The 18,763-nt window shown below is 34.0% G+C and overlaps 1 protein-coding gene across 2 annotated transcripts in view; it reads left to right on the top strand.

Annotated features, from left to right (window-relative positions):
- The first annotated feature begins 3,605 nt into the window (after positions 1–3,605).
- The window catches only part of LOC111056776 (protein trachealess), a 293,770-nt gene continuing 278,612 nt past the window's right edge, over positions 3,606–18,763 (top strand). For both annotated transcript variants that reach the window (XM_039432905.1, XM_039432904.1), the window contains exon 1: positions 3,606–3,991. In XM_039432905.1, coding sequence (XP_039288839.1) covers positions 3,822–3,991 — 170 coding nt within the window. In that variant the 5' untranslated portion in view covers positions 3,606–3,821. The remainder of the gene's footprint in view (positions 3,992–18,763) is intronic.

Below are 18,763 nucleotides of genomic sequence, written 5' to 3'. Positions count from 1 at the left end.
TCACTCTCTCTCTTTCTTTCGCACTTTTTCTCATACGCAATCTCTATCAGGCTTCTCTCTCTTTCTCTCTATCTTCCTTGATTGTTCTTGTTTTCTTTTTCGATTTTCCTTTTTCTCTCCCGAGTAGACAGTGTACTTATTAGTAGTAGTAGCTTTGAGGGAGTGAACCCGCTTTAGTTGAGTAAAACGCCGCGACTATCTCTGTTCAGAAGCGGAGATTTTATCTTCAAATGAAGGTGAAGCCCGAGAATTATTAACGATGGACACCTGTGGCTGGGCAACGCGTCGTATCCGGCCGAAAGATATCGCACTCGATTCCAACACGCTTCTATAATATAGATGCTATATTAATATGGTATATTATGTTATACCACTCACACTCATGTACAGGTAGGTCTTGAATACCGCGTTTATGGACGCATTCATTAATGATCGTGTGGTAAAGGTAATGCAGTTTCTGGACTCCTATGTCGGTTTGGGGTCCATTACTGGATTTTGATTTTGGATTCACACTGATTTGATTCATGTCACCCAATATCTTTCTTACTGACAAATTCTTCCTTTGATTCTTTTCTTGGCGGTTCTATTTAGAAATAACAAGCGAAATATTGTTGTCAAATTTATTAAAACATTAGGGGAGGCTACCCTTTACTGGGAGTTATTGGTGTGGTGGTTATATTACTATAGTGAGGTGCACATTATAATGGTGTTGTATTTGAATAGTATTTGAATTGGTGTTGCTATCCTGCTTGTATATCTGTCGACAAAAATAATAATTAAATCGAGTGACCTGGCTGGCTCAGGTCTGGTGTCAGAGTTTTCAGGTCGCAACAAGATATACGGTAGATAGATTCACAATTCTTTTTCCAGCTTCACAACCACAACGTTGCCAGATTGATTTTTTCAATGTAGAAATATAATTGATCAACATAGTATTCTATCTCGATTATGAAAACTTATTATTAAGTAATTGAAAATAATATTTTCTTGCCGAATAAAATATAATGATCATTCTCAACAAGAAAGAACAGCTGATATTCAGAAGAGCTAAACATCCTATCAGCTATTTAGAACATATATAAAGAACAGCTAACATCAGATACCCCGGTATCAGCTACCTCTCATAGATGGCAGTGGCAAGGCAGAGAATCGGCAACGCTGTTCCCCGATCACTGCCTCTATAATGTGAACCTCAATAGGATCAAATCTTGAATCACTGATTGTCCTTACTAAGCAAATAAATTTAATTTGATTTTGAAAAATTTTAATTTGAACTAGTTCTCGGGATGAGGAATAAGATATAGTCTGAGTCCTAGTATGATACAGATATGAAAAATGTGGATAGAAAAATATTATAAGTAGAACTGTATAGGAAAAAATTATAGGTAGGGAAATGTATATAATAGTATGAAAATGGGTATAGCTATAATTCATTAAATACTGAATTTGAGATCGTTTCATGATAAATTTACAGCAATATCATTCTCAAAAATTTTCTTAGCTATTTGAAAGCATTTCATGATAAATTCACAGCAATATCACCTCTAAAAAAACTCAGCTTCAAATCGTGAGCTTCAACACACTATCTTATCAAAATAGATGCGACTTCCCAGTTCATGCAATAATATCAATAAATGCATTTTCATAATGCTTCTAGCGAGTCCTTGCACCACCTGTTGCTACCACTCAATCAGGAATCACATTCCGATCTCAATTCAAATAGATATGGTACGTAATCCATTGTCCGAAAAGGATTGGAGAAGGGTTGTGTGTGCTTGTAGGCCAAGTTCTGAGCCAGCATTTGCATGTTGAATAGCGTGACGTCACGGCCGATTTAGTACCGCTGCCTCCTCTTCTGCTTCTTTTGCCAAGACGAAAGTGAGTGCGCGGAAATTTGATGCGCACGTATTCCAAATAATACGTTGTCCTGCACTTTTAGCCGGCGATTTTCTTGTCGTCGTCTCACTTCTACTCATCTTCCCCTTCTTCTTGTCTCAATTCCGAACACTTCTACTCATTTCCCTTCTTCTTTCCCTCTCCCTCTTCCTCTCCTTTTTCTCTGCTTTCTCTCTCCTTCTTTTCTTCCCCACATTTTTCCCTATTTCTAACATCTGAAGTTAATCGTTGAATCCGCTTCATTTGTCGGCACTTTTTCTTCGCCTCTCGCCAAAGACGAGAAGAGTTTTCCCAGACATGGCTGAATTGGACGTTTGAGATAACTGGTGTTCCAGTGTTGCTTCGCTGTCTAAGAAGATTTTCGAGCCGGCAAAAGCGAATTAATGGGGAAAATCGATAGGATGCATAGCTGAAAGTCGAAAACTCTCTTCACTAGACTAATTAGTGATTCAATTTTAGAGTTGTTTATAGAGAACTTTCAAGCTGATGATGATCATTATCATCAAATATCTTAGTGGAATCTAATTAAAAATACGGTAACAGATGACAGAGAGAAAAATGTTCCTCCTTAAAAATTCTCTTTGTATTCAGGCTACAAAAATTCTTTCTCCTTCTCTGATCCTTCTACATTGTATAGTGATTAGGCTATTTCCCAAACAGTGTAGAATTCAATGTGGTGATCAACTCAGCAAGAGAATGTCCACTAGAGTAGTCGAAGGAGTAGTGGAAATCATTGGCGATGAATTTCCTGATTTCATCACTTAATTTTCCCCATATTTACCAATCTCCTATGTTTTCGTTCAAGACAATGAGCAGTGGTGACCTGATATTAAGCATCAACCTGTACAGTACGTACACATCCCAGATAAAGAAAATCCACTGGAGTTGTAGAAGAAGTAGTGGAAATAATAGGCAACGAATTTCCAGACTCCACTATCTGATTTTCCACATATTTTCCAATTCCCAATGCTCTCGATCAAGTCAATGTAACTTACAGAGGGCGCCTTGATAATATGCATCACCATCTATGGTACACATACATCCCAGGAAGAGAAAATTGGCGATGGATTTCCAGACTTTACTATCTGATTTTCCACATATTTACAAATTTCCATTATTTCCGTCCAGGTCAATGAGCAGTGGTACCCTGACGCACTATGCTATCACGCATCATCTTCTCTGGCACGTATACATCCCAGCAAGAGAAAATCCGCTTAAGTTGTAAAAGGAGTGAGTATTGGAAATGATAGGCGATGGATTTCTAGACTTCACCACCTTATTTTCCTCATATTTCTCATTGTTTTCCTTCAAATCAATGTGCCGTGGATCCTGGATAAAACGCATCACCTTGATTCAAAATAAATTGGTGTTGTACTGTTTGAAGTTGAATAAATAAATCACCTTCTATAGATTTTTGATGTGTGTACACTTCAGATTACATATCCTAGCTTATTAGCGCCTTCATTGAACGGGAATGCAACACATCAACACATCTCACTTGCACATGCATCACCTAATACAAAATTTGCATAGGAGTGCAGGACAAGATGATGCAACTGCAACCAGGTGAACACAGATGGTCATAAAGGACCAGGTGAGTGTCTGGGCAAGGGGGTGGGAGGGGCGTTATACTAGCACCACGTGATAAGACCCGCCTTGTTAGATGCGCGCGCACACCTCTTAGCCCGCCCATTCGGCGTGGTGAATCGGCTCAGTTGTGGTTGCTGCTTCCTCGTGGTCTGGTGGTTGGTGACTCTCACAATATTCTAGCTCACGATTTTTTGAAGTTTCGGACGCTCGCCGGGTGATTTTTGGATTTCTAAAGTTTTGTTTCGGACGGATAATGTGTAAATGTGTTGATGTGCAATAGTGGGTGAATTTTGTGGGTGGAAATTTTGGAATAGTTGGGGGGGCCGATTCGGCCCATGCACGGGGGGGAACTGGAGCACTCGGGTGGATTCGCGTGGGCCGCCGTGTTGGGGCATGAGGGCCACACGCCCTATGGGGCCGGCGCGCCCCATCACCCCCATCCTGCCCACGGGCATGCCCCTATGCCCATGGATCTGCATGTGCCGCAAGGATTTCCTTACTACAGGTAATTCAATACCATCTCACTACTTATTCTTACTTACTATCTCAATTCAGAAATTAATATAAATATTACTGACTGTATCTAGTAAGTTCTATCCTAGAAAGACTCTATATTTTAACTGTATGGAATAATTGAATAATGAATTTTATTTCCATCATGAAAAACAAAGAAATTCCACAAACACTTTTTAAAAATCAACTGATCAGGTAAGCGAGATCAGTGTAAACTGTAAATTAGCGCTAATCACTCATGAAATGAGTTGATGATACTATTCAGATTAAGGTGCGTACAGACTTATGCGCCGCGATTATGTTTCATCAGCTGATGCTATTCCTATTAGGCCCTATATCTGTATTTGTACAGAAACAGTCCGATACAGATGGAATAAACACAAAAACAGCATCAGCTGATAAAACGTGAAATGCACGTGCTCGTGGCGCATAAGTCATTTCCCACACGTGGAAAATAATGTAGATATCTATGTGGAAAATAATGTGGTAAATTATCTATTCATTACAATTGTCCGCCAAAGAATTATAGAATTGTACTGCTATCTGATTTTGAGTTCATGAACAAGGAAGAACAATACAACAACAGTAATATATTTGAAAGCAACCTAGCAGCATAAATGAAAATAAAGAATTTTGAATACTGAACGTAGAGCTCTAGAACGTAGACCTATGCTGACCCGCATAGAGATCCAAGCGTGGCGGAACAATTACTCCAATCAGATTTCAATCAAATTCTCAGATGGTCCCATGACAGTAGCTTGGTTATTGACACGAAAAACAGTTTTAATGCACTTCAAATCTCCCCATATTAGATGTGAAGAAACTCCAACAATCTCAGTTCATAATAATTGTAAGTGCCTCTTCACCAACTCTTTTAAAAACTGTGACTGTCCATCTTTGTCTTTGGTGAGTGACACACGTTACCTTGGAATAATGATAGATAGTAGCATGAGATGGCATTCTCAAATTGACAATATTTTCAAGAAACTCCAGGCACTAAACGCTAAAATATATTATTTACATAAAAACATCCCTGTTGATTGCCTGTATTCAATTTATAAGTCGTTAATAGAATTCATTATAAGATATGGAGTTGAATCATGGGGTTGTGCAGCAAATTACTTATTATTGAGAGTAGAGAAAATACAGTTCAGGATCCTAAAAGTTATTGCGTCTAGAATACCTCATCTAAACTTGGATTTGAACAACCCTCAAACCCTACAAATTTTTTATCAAACCCTGACACCAAGAAATTTTTACACCTCCAAAATAATAGTATATTTCAAAAATAATTTCCATTAGAGATTTTTAGCTCCTCCTGCACATTACAATTTCAGGTCACCAATAATATACAAAATTCCCCGATTTAATAATATTTATGGAAAAAGAACTCTGTTATATATATACATACTCTGCTATATATACTCTGTTATATATATCTCTGTCTTACTACCCTTCCTTTTCAACAAACTACCTGCAAACATAAGAGACTACTCAAAAACAGATGTAATGATCTATGTTATAAACAATTCGCTCTCGATTTCAATACAGTAAAATCAAAATGAGAATAAAATACAGTGATAATAGAACTCTGAAATAAACAATTTATATTACCTATTATCATTATTTGAATAATAATTCCTAATAGGCCTACGTTCGATGAACTTTTTTTCAATTAGCCTATTTTGCTGGTTCCAAATTATTTTATCTGTTGTAAAGTCACTGCCGCCAGCCTGAACGACTAATAATTTAGTAATAATTAATATTGTATAAAATACTTCCTCCTTTTTTCCTTCCTTAACCCCTTGCAGTTCTTGATTAACTCCTTATTTGTTTTAGTTATGATTATTATGTTTATTATAATTTCTCATTATGATTGTAATCCTTTTATTTCATTTCTTGTATATTACTCTTGATTCACGACAAGCTATTTTATTTTATTTATTCTTAATTTTAATTTAACATTGTGAATAATTTTGTTTTGATCTGACACCTGCTGAAAAACCCACGGGTTTAGCAGGACCCAACAATGTAAAAATGTTTTTCTAATAAAATTGATTAATTGAAATTGATTGAGAATAATCCTTAAGCGGATTCTTGAGCAAATTACGCACAGTAATGTAGTTTGCTTAATATACAGTACTTGACTAGATTTTTCAGGTGTGTTCATCATCCCTGTTTAATTTTCAATTAAGAAAACGCTCTTTCCACTTTATCTAATGGTGCACGTTGTCCAATACAAAATCTGCTCAATCCATTTCTAAGGGAATCCAAAAATACATCATCAGGAATAATCCTTATCATGTGAGCTAGAAGCATATAAACTCAAATCCACTTTCATAGGAAGGGATACAATACGTTATTTAAGAATTAGAAGTAAGATTCAAGTAGATCTAGGCTACTGCTTGAAAAATGTATCAGTATAATAATAATGTATGATAATATAATAATAGTGTACTAATAATAATGTAGATTCGCCATCCAGGGTATTGCAGATTATCAAGTTATTTATTTCAAGCTGAATTAAATTTGAGTATTTGAGTTTGCAGTAGAAATAAGTCAAAGTAGAAAATGTTGTAACTTTTCAGTAAGTTCCTAATTATGAATACATGTCGATTTGATAATAAAACATCTTATTGCATTGCACCGACGAGGATCTAAGTGTGGAGATGATTTCCAATTTGAAAATAAAGATATCACATCTTTAATCATTTGATTTGCTCAGCCTTTGTTTGCTCCAGTATTGTTAATCTGCTAAAATTTATAGTGTGTTCAATTCCCAAAATATCGTTACTGTGGATAGTTAATAACCCCTTGACAGCTCCTTGAACTCCTAATCTGTTTAAATTAAAATCAAAGCAATGGTAATAATAAGCCAGGAAGCCTACTTTATACTGTGTATAATTAACTTCCCCCTGATAGTTATGCAACACGCAATGCATTACAATAATTATTACAAAATGATAGTGCCGGAATGTACTTTTCGTATGATATTTGATAGCAAATATCACTTCGAAAAATCATTTAAAAATAATCGATTATTTAATATTTGATACATTTCATTATACATCAAAGTATGAATCTTTTTACGGCTCTCCATGGATTCCAAACAAAAATAAAATGATTCAACAAACTGAATAAAATTATCTAAACAAACATAAAATGATTCAAATCAAATATAAATCAAACTGTTTATTCCTCAAAAACAAAAACACAATACATGTTATAGCAGCAATAAAACTCAAAATATACACTGAATTATAACATGACTATGAGCCTAGTAGCCACATTCTTACATATCTTAGATATCCACATTTCTTTCCAAAAATCAAAAATATAGAAGTTAGCTTTGACTTACCCAAGCGGGTATCATTTCGCATGTTACAATTTCAACACATCTCAGTGAATTATATTATCAACTAGACAGGTAGATTGAAAATCAATTGAATGAAGAATTTTGAATTTTGGATTATTGATACTCCTTCATTTGTGATCTTTCAGTTACTTTTGTGTGTTACTGAGGGGGGCGCTTTCCGTTATACTCTATTATATTGAATGAATTTACTGTAACAAAAAAATGATATCTGGTGGTTACTTTGAGTTGAAAAAACAATAATGAATTCCTCTGTCCCTTTCCAACACAATACCTCACTAGTATGCGTGCTGAATTCAAAATTATCCTATTGAAGTGTCTAAAAAGACAAACTCAACACATAGTTTGAAGTATCGAAGCATCGAGTACAATAACATTTAGAATAAGACCACATCGAGTAACTCCAATGTCCAACAGTCGTTTTTGAGCTGCGAGAATCTAGTGTTTTACTACTAAGTGGATAAAATGTTATTTTAATTGCCGATAATAAAATCTCGCCGTTGTACTGGCATCTGAAGCCATTTGGAAGGAATTTTTATCACACTTAACAAAGTACAAAATAACGATCCATGACAATCTAAAATGTTTGTTGAGAACTAAGATGGATTTTCTCGACTGAGAAACGATTTCTCACTCGTTTTTCAATCATTCAAACTGCCAATCCTATTGCATACTTGAAGGTAATAAAATTTGAAGTGCGTTGGTCGTGACGAATACAGACTATCAACTTGTTGCAGGGTTACAGAGGTTTGTCTTATTTTATGCAGTTGTTCAGATTTGTTTTTTGCGAGGGTCGGTTCACTATTTCGATTATTCCTGTCCTTTATAGAGAATTTACAACTAAAGTAGAATTGGAGTAGTATTGCTGGTGTTATTCATTGCTGCAATTATATAGTACGAGTACATTGATGAATTATTTCGGAATATTATTCGGTTTTAATAAAAAGGTTTCTTTGTTATGCTGATTGGAGTGATACTGTTTGGATTTCTTACTAGCTGGTTGAATTGATGAGTTTCAAAAACAAAATCACTATTAACATATAAAACCTTATTTCAGACATTTGATGTTATCTAAATTTCGGAGAGAAATAGTACAAGGTATCCTTCACTTATCTCTCCCGATCTGTGATAAAAAAATTGAGACATTTTATTCTTTTTTTATAATATTTACAAGTTCCTAAATACCTCTCCAAATAAATTCCTGAAACTTTTTAATTCTATATTTTTCATATTAACTATTATCTTTCCACAACTATTATTGAAACACATCGGAAGAAGCTAATGTACATGAAATCCAATAAGTTTACAGAAAAATTAGTAATAGTGGTGGAAAAGCAATTTTGCAATAGATTGCCTTGTAATAAATAACCTGATCATTTTATTTGATGATCAATCTTCTCCTAAAATTTTTCACGGCTGAGTCACAGAGTAGGAAATACACTTTAGAAGAGTTTATTGTAGAACCATACTGGTTCTGATTGAAAACGTGCAATATTTTCAAGTATTTTTATGTTTTGACAACCGCTAGATTCATTCAAGAGGGGCGTGCTAGTTTAATTCCTGAAGCATCAGTGGAGTAGAGACATGACACCTTTATAATCAAAACAATCAATAAGTGTCATAAAAGAAACATCCAGATAAAATATTCTTTTCACTCTTAATTGTGACAAGCGGCATTTTTGATGTGGTAATCTGTCACGACATTAAGATTAGTATTCACCAACAGCTTACTTTTCACCAGATTGAAATCAAATTGCTTCAATGATATGATCACGAAGAACATGGATCATTGTCCTTCTTGTCCTGGATCTTGTCCTTTCTATATTGTCCTGGTTGTGTCAACAATTGACAGTGATTCAAATTTGTTTGAATAAGTTTTGAATGCTAATCTACTCAATCGTGCTGAGGTTGAACCTATTGTTCAAATCGAATTACCTTATTGTCTTCGAAATCACGTGTTCACTTTCATTTCATGCTGCAGTTTGTTCGCCTTTTTGTTGACTTGTGTATGTTTTTGGGTTATCGTGATCCGTGTCCAACTATAATAGTAGCCTTGAATGGAGTAAATGAGCTTCAATGAGTGAAATTCAAAGTAACAAAAGAATTGGAGCTTCTAGAAAGTGGTTAAATTATTTTCTTATGCAAAGTAAACTGCTGGTTTTTAGCAGTTCGTCCGTAAAACAAACAAGTACAGTACGGAATAATTCTCTTCTGCTAAAACTCATCGCCTGTTTATCTTTTTTTAACCAGGTCACACAATTCATCAATGTGCAAATTTATATAGGGAAGTGATATATAAGTTGGAAGCTTATTGAGTTATTAGGTATTGAAATGATATTGAGAACTATCAAAACAATCAAAGCCGTATGCCTAATTTTTCAACGTTGATATAAAGACGGCACCTCATGTATTTGATTTATTATCATTTATTGATATAATATCAACCGATTTTGTCTATTTTCTTTAAGTTTCTGTTTCTCGGTGGAAAATCACATTTTATATCTTTTTAGGTATGGCTTCAATGGTCAGATAGAAACTTGAGAGATTCATCTTCTTCCTTCAATTTTACTTGAGGAAAGCAGTCACTGAGGTATCTGAGGACAATATTCGCAGTTGAAGAATTCTTTAGGATATATTTTGATAGCAAATTATTTGGATACTTGGAGTTCTGTTCAATGAATTACTATGAAATGTATCATGTGCTATTAAAATAGATTAGACAAAACACACTATTTTATTTAAAATCATGGTCTTACGAGAGAGTATAGAATCTTATTCTATACGTCAATACTATACTAACATACTATACTCTCTGGATATTACATGATAATAGATATTGAATTCAATTTCATATTTTTAAAATCAATCTCTCCAACAAAGCCAGAAATAAAAATGCAAGAATACAGAATAAAACTTCAGACCACTAGCCTTACCTATCTATTCGTGTGCCTATTCCATATTTTCCATCACACTTCTTGAATAGAAATATGATGAAAATAAGGTATTGATATTCATTTGGAGAAGAACGAGGCAGAAAATTCATTGAGTTGTGATTAAACCACCTTTCACTTTATCTACCGTCAAAGAACTGCCTATAATAAACTGTAGTCTTACTAGCCTATAGCAGAGAAAACTTATAGATTGTTTTATTCTATGCCTATAGATTCAAGATGAAGACAAGCTTCAAATTAAAACGCAGCCAGTGTAGAAAACAATGTATCAATTGATGGCTAAAAGAATAAATAAATACAGTGGTGTCAGAGCTTGTTTTCCAGGAAGATAGAAAACAAACATCATGAAAAAGTAATGCAATTGACGATGACATGATAAATAATCACCGATAAAAATCAGAAAGTACGGATCAACGACCAATAATAAATATGCTAATAAAGTAAACTGAAAGATATATAACCGTATAGTTTACGGTAATGTATAGATGACAGAGGATATATATGATGCACATGAGTGTGTATTGCATTATAGGAAAGGCAGTGAGTTGTCAGTGCTCGTATAGTAAGAGGGATATTAATGCATTCTGGACACGATGCTAGACTTCGGCCCGGCTAGTATATATAAGCTACCACTATATACAGATATATTATCACTTTCATACATAGAGCACACCTCTGCAGCACAAAGGCCGGTTATGGGAGGTTACAGACAGCTTGTTTGCTCACATTGTAAACTAAGTCTAGTGTATCCAGGTATAAATAAACATAAATATGTTGGAAATTATAATTGTCAAGTAAGAAAGAATCTATCATAAACCAGTGAGCTTTTCTTCGGTCAGATTATATGTTAACTGGATAATTTGTTTTTCCATAGTGAGAAGAGTGGATTACGGATAGAGAGGGTTGGAAAGTTCAATTTCTGATTACATTGATGTGATTCTAGAGATGGGATTCGATATGATGAGAGCCAGATTTTTGCAATTTGGCGCCCCTAGGCCCAATATTTTTTCGCCCCGATTCTAGTTGGAGTTACACCACTTAAACACATTTAAAAAATCTGTAGCAGGCCTATTATGTTGATTGCTTGAACATTCACGATGCAACATTTTAATTAATGAATGTGAAGATCTAACTGTTGGTTTGTTAATGATAACATCATAGTTATAGCAATTTTTTGAAAGAATATACTGGTTTGATCATTTTGGGAATCTTAGAGATAAATAATTCTAGCGGAGAAAGTCAGAACTAACTCAAGAGACCAAAGAATATGGGAATGGCTATGCTTCTGTAAGCCACGACCCATATTCAACGAGCAGCCTCATTGGTTGATGACGTTCTCGAGTTGCTTGCTTCCTATTGGTTGTGAGCTGTGAGTCTTAAATGGTGACTAATCAACACATTGACCAATCCTTGTCCAAGGAGTCGTGAACTACTAATTCAGCCACTTCCACATAAATTTATTGTTATTGCCCTGAGAAGTGTATTCATTGATAAGGATACGATAAAAGGATAATTCATTTATTTCTAGAAATACTGAACTCGAAAAGTTTTTCGATTCACAGTTTCAGCTGGAAGGCGGGGCTGAAAGTTTAGAGAGTTTCATTTCACCTATCCATATTTGTGTTTTTAAAGTTTTTTATCACATTTTACAAAAATATTTTTTTCAATTATTTCTTCTTGTGAAGGTTAGGATTATGAATAATTGAATGCTATGAAAGTTTTCTACATAAGCCTATTATATTATTGGAGCAATTTCTGTATATATCTGGTTATTTTTATATCTGGTTACTTACGTTTTACGGATCTCGAAGACTGCTCTAACGATTTTCACGGAATTTGGAACACAGTAGGTTTATGATATAAAGATTCGATTGCACTAGGTCTCATTCTTTGGAAAACTCGCTGAACGACATTAAAAGGATAATTCATCCTTAGAAAACAGATGATAATTTTGTCGTCTCTCGATAGCAGGAGATACGTGTGCCTGTGTGGGAGAGAGACATAATTATTTCCAGCTGTGTAATCATAATCAATCAGCGAGAAATTTTATCTAGCTAGACAATTTTTAATCGATTTGATCAAGATAATCTGATTTGTTGACATGACATGATAATCCACCTGAACTAGAGTATATAATAATTTTGAAAGTTGATCATTATTTGACAATTTCAAGTGATTAGTGAGTGTTATTTTGTTATTCAATTTGGTTTGTATATAATCTGAATTATAAATTTTTTGTTTTAAAATGTTTGAACAGAAAATTGAACTTTAATTAAAGTGTATGGAACATAACCTACTTTCTGGATCATTTGAAGTGTATAAATAAAAATTTGGGAAAAAAACATTTTTGGGCTGTGCCTGTTAGTACTTCCCCAATCATTTTAAAGAATTGTTTTCGGTTCATCAAAAGTCAATAAATAAATAACAAGCGAAGCTGGTTGCCCCGATATTTTGTATCTGAATTGTGGAAAAATACATTTGAATGTAATAATTCTCATAATATTTCAATCATGTCGAGGGAAACGATATTTTTCAAATTTAAATGGACAGAGATTTTTGCAACTCCACGAGCTACATAAAGTTTAAAAATTCCTAGCTATCAGGTGATTGGATCAAATTTGAAATTCTTCATTGATGAATATTTGAGCAAAGGAAGCATGTTAAAATGAAAAATGCAGGCGAGCTTATAGCGAGCCTATTGATTCATCTGCGGCTCTATCTAATCAATTACATTAGATTTTGCAATACAGTGCTCTGGGATAAATTGATATGAATCGGATTCCAATTATATGATGAGAGTTGATTAATAATCAATCAATTCGAAATTAACTCTCGATGACATCTCTTATTACATAAGATTTTGCTCTTGGATATATTAATATGAATTGGATTCCAATAATATAATGAGAGTTGAATAATAATAAATTTATTCACGATCAACTCTACATGAATCATCATTATTATTCTTTATGGTGTTGATGATGTCATTGTAGAGTTGCATTCGTCTACCTGATTTGTAATTTTATAGCAGATAAATTGAACTGAGAGACCAGTTTCCTTCAGTATAACATTCTCGGTTACACTCTGTAAATGCTGAAGAACATATTCTTGTCGTTGGATAAATAAAAAACTGGAAATTAATTTCGGGGATGAATCAGTGTGGGTCAAGATTGGCCCCCTGATCTCGGATTTTCCTATTTCAATTCCATCTAGTGTAATGTCGTTGTGTTTGTGTGTGGCCAAGGGGCACTGTAATCTAGGTACGGTTCTAGCCCTATAATTACATATTAATTCACCTTCCGCGCCCTGTCTGCGTAGTAGTGGGCTTGGACCTGAAGGTAAGAGAGAGAAAACAAGAGAAAACGAGTCATCCAACTAGTGGGAGCGAGAGAGAAAGAAAACAGAATACGTGGCGGAGCGGTGGAGTCACATCTGTCATAATCAAATGAGTAATATACAATAAAAACTGCTATTATATCGCGTATTATACCCATCATCATCCTTCAGCACTCTTCTTTTCAATTCCTATATTATCTCTGAGGAACCAAACCAAGATTTGAACCTGGAATGGCAATTACGTGTAATATGTCTCAGGCGCATAGTTTTATGAAGCATTGTTTCTAATGGCGTTATCGAAACTGAAGAATTGAAGGAATGTCAGTATAATTAGGGATGTATTGTTTTGTTTCAAATTAAGGTTATGAATCGTAAATACTGTTCCAATTAATTTCATATCCGCATGGAAGTATTCTAGAGTGATTACATTTGTAACATTAAAGTATCTGTATGCTCGATTCCTTGAACTAACGAGTAATAAGGAATGAAAAATTCTTATGAATAGAGGAATAATGTAAAAAACCCAAGAAATAATTTATGCTTGGATATGAGATCCTTTACCAATTTATTAATTCATTGATAATTGATATTACAGTTTAAAATATCTATCCCTTGTTAGTATACAGGCGGCTATCCTACAAGCGAAGTATAGATGATTCTCTCATTTTTATGACTATAGTAGCCGATAAACACCTTCATTAGTACATTTTGTGGTTCATTGTAATTATTGCGGACAAAAAAGTGTATTATTGATATTTAGCAACACATACAAAACTAAAAGTAACAAATTTGTCATGAGAGAATTGACAATAATGATCTATAGAAAATATTTCTATCTATCTATCTATCATTGAATTTGTTACTATTTCTTAATATTCTTTGTACTCGACTTTCTATACTGTATTGTATGTTATACTTGATTGAATTGAGAGGCAAACTGCTGAAGCTTATAGTTGAAAAATTAATCTTAATTAACTGATTCACATCAGCAATATCTAGCAGAATTGTATATTATTTGAAGTCAAGAAGAATATTCTGTTGAAAATAATTCATAGCTTACTTAAACTTTATTGTATAAAACCTATAGAATCCTGCTAAGTTTTATCAACCCTCACTAACCTTCATTAGTTTTCCATTGATGTAACTGATAATAGCAACATAATCCATAGGAGATATAACTTAAACAGTAGGTGTATATTGCAGTAGTGCATTAATTATTTTCGTGATTAATTTGGTAAAAATGAACTCTCCATAATCCACTTATTCTTCTATTTTGTTAGTAAACATGATGATTTGAGAGTTATTTATACCGTAATTTAAATCTCAGATTGGATACTGGAGCTCTCTTGATTGGTACTAGAAGATTTCATCCGTATTGCTTTTATAATAACCGTGAAATCTCTATATTATTTTCCTTATGATTATGATTATATGAAAATTTTCGACAGACACATAGACTACCAATTTAGGCGATTGATCGGTCACTGATTATTATTGCTTGAACAGAAGAGCGATTATTTATCAGAAACTAGTCAGGAACACGAGGGAAGCTTCATTATTTACATGTGGCGCCTCTCCGGCTAATGGCTCTCTGAAAATGTTTTGTTTAAAGCTCGTTTCTGGTGTGGACCAATTTCTTTAATAATGCAACCAAATAGCTTTTCTAATATTTATGTAGTGGTCTTTCGAGGCAAATCACTTCAGATTGTGATATTAGTAGTCTTCAGATTGTACCTGCTCATAAACCCACATGTAATCTAAAAAAACGTTTTGTCTTTTTGTATTTTGTAATAATTCCTGATTAGTGCTCAGAACAAGTGTAATCATGGAAAGTGGATTCCTGTTATTTTCCAACCTCAAATCAGTTCTATATTTGGGAACATTGAGGAACAAAATACATACTATAGGTTTGAGTCATTGATCTCTATTGATTGCCACAAGTAGCTCCCAAATTGTTTAGTTATAATGTGTGCTTATTATCAGGATTTGGATAAAAAATTTTCAAACATCCTATGGAATCTTTGAATAGACAGAAATAATGACAACTTGACAAACACTATGTGCGTTACTGTACCTGACTCAAATATTTTGTCTTCGAACCCAAAACACATTCGAATTTGTCCAATTTAAATATTATGGTCTTGGATTTATTATTTGTTTAGAGAAAATATCGAAAACAGTTCATATCTCTCACATATTTGCTTTTCATTTCTCTTATAATATCTCCCTGTATTCGATGAGTGGTAATCAATTAAAGGATAAAATCAAATGGAAGTACTTTGTCAATTAAATTGATAGAATTTCAATTTATAATATAGCAATGGTTCTCAGTATTAACAGTATACAGTAGAACATACCTGTCAAATTTCATGAAAATATATCACCGCATTTCGCCGTAAATGCGCAACATATAAACATTTAAACATTAATAGAAATGCCAAACCGCCGACTTGAATCTTAGACCTCACTTCGCTCGGTCAATAAATGCAACCATACCTTCAAGTAATCGTAATCGTAGATTAGCGTTAAACTGAGATGGTGCAATGAACATTATTGTTAACTACATGTATGCATAAAATTAATATCGGGACATCGAGCTTCGCTCGTTATTTTTATTTATTGATAAACAGAACACAATAATTCTCTAAAATGATCGTGTTTATATTTCACAGCTGGCTATACGTCATCTTATGAATTTCGGGGATACGATATTTTGATTTTCCACATATTCACTCACTCACTCACTTTTTTACCATCCACAGACGATGAAAGTCTCAGCTGTTTCAGCCAAGGATGAATTATCCTTTTAATGTCGTTCAACGAGTTTTCCCAAGGATGAGACCTAGTGCAATCGAATTTTTATATCATAAACCTACTTTGTTCCAAATTTCGTGAAAATCGTTAGAGCTGTTTTCGAGATCCGATGAACATAAATAACCAGATATAAATATAAATAGCCAGATATAAAAATACAGAAATTGCTCGCTTAATATAATAGGATTCTCAATGAGTTTATACCTTATTTTTTGAAGCCTGTTCCCAGGTGTGTTTCACACACCTTCAACTCAGGCTGACCAACTGACTGAACCTAGTTTTGCAACGTTGTAATTTTCCTGACGCATCCTACTAAAATTAAGTGTGGTGCTACACATCGATGAGATTTGGATTCTGAAAAAAGTTGGCTTTTCTTCATATATAAATTTACAATAACAATCTACAGATCATCTACATTATACTATTTGATGCAACGCAATACATCTAAATCAGATCCCATCAATAATATAGAGCTCTCGAATGTTCTTTTACAAATAATTGAAGCTTTGGGGGAGGACAGAGGTGGCGTTGGTTCGATTATGATTATCTGAATATTGATGAATGGTTTATGTGTTCGCCAGAGTATCGATGGACGAGGAGTGGGGATGAAACAGAGAGAGAAAGAAATGAAGCGACGATGTATCGAATAGAGATCGACGGGGTATTTATAGTAGAAGTTGCAGCAGCAGCAGCAACAAGGCCGCTCCTTATTAAGGAGATGGGCCTTAATCGATTGCGTCTCTTTCTTTTTTTCTCTTTATATCGTATTCCTTTTCTATTTTATTCGTCCAGTTCGCTTAAACGTTCCCACAGGCATCGAGCAATCGGCCGGGGCCCACAAAAAACGTGTAATCAATTTTCATTATCAGCCAACCACCGTGGAAAGGTATTATATCCAGCCCGAAATACCAATCTCCGGTAAACACTTTCACTGATTGGAAGCGCCTTCGTCCCATCACCAAACCCCTCCCCACCCTTCAACCATTCAACCCCCCTCACCTACAACCCCGCTATCACCGTCTGAAGGTTGCGATTAAAATAACGTTTAATGCCGACATCATTATTATAACTATATAACTCGGCACCATCCGACAAAATATAACTTCCACTGAAAATGATCGTAGGCTTATTAATGTAATTATCGGGGAAAGATAATATTAAACAAAAAAATGTCCCGATCAGTTCACCTGTATGCTAAGAAAGGTTCTTTGGGTCAGAGAAGCGGATGCTTTAAACCTTTTTTAGGTTAGAACATTTTAAAAACTATTATTATTGAGGAGTTCATGCTTGAAATTATTTTATTCAATTAAAATAATTAGAAAATTGATAAAAATGAAAGTAGTGTTTTGAAAATTTCGTCAAATCTTGTTTTGTCTTGCCTTCAAGGATTAAACATATTTGCCTGCTCCAATTCATAATTTTAATAAATCTTTGTTTCACATAAAAAAATCATTCAATTCCATTACCTATTTTTCAGTTATATCGGGTGAAATATGATTTTATTCCAAATAAAATTATGATGATAATTAGTAAGTTTTTGCAAGAAATTAGTTGCAGGGACTTCAGTTCACTTATCTCCCAGATTATTGTCAATCAGTCTTAAATGACAATCAGTAGATTATAGGACTTTGATATCTCTCAAATAATTGTCGGAACTAGTTTTTGAATGATATTCCTTGTATCACAATGTAAATCCTTTAAAATCACAAACGATGATCAATTTGCAATTAAATCTCAAAAATTGATTCCATCCACCAATTGATCACACAATGTTAACCTATCTATAATTAATAGAAAACATGACAGATAGAATCTTCTTCGATATTGATGTCCTTCATTGTAGTCCATCTCTTGAGGTTATAGCGAAACATACTAGCAACATTAAGTGACCTATAACAAAATTGAAGTTCACAGAAGAAACTGTTTGGAGAATATTCATTGAATGATGAATTTGAGTTCTTTCTTATGTCTAGAGTGGATTGGTCGTCAACTAACTTCAATTCAATTATAATGTATATCAAATCTGCTCTCATGCATATGCATGTAAGTTATGTGTAATATTGTATTATGATCAATTTATTTTTATTTTTGCTCGTGCATGTATGTGTATGAGTAAATTATTGTTTGTTTTCTTTTTGGCAAAAAAATTACAGAAAATTTCTCACATAACTTGAATTCTTCAAGCAAGTTTCGATGATTGTTTTAGTACTTTGATCGTTGATGAGGAATGATCATTTTCAAATTTGGCCAGAATAATTCTCAAAAAGCGCAAAAACCGATGGTTATAATG

Source organism: Nilaparvata lugens, chromosome 7 (assembly GCF_014356525.2).
Source record: "Nilaparvata lugens isolate BPH chromosome 7, ASM1435652v1, whole genome shotgun sequence".
NCBI lineage: Eukaryota > Metazoa > Arthropoda > Insecta > Hemiptera > Delphacidae > Nilaparvata > Nilaparvata lugens.
This window is presented reverse-complemented; position numbering and strand designations above follow the sequence as displayed.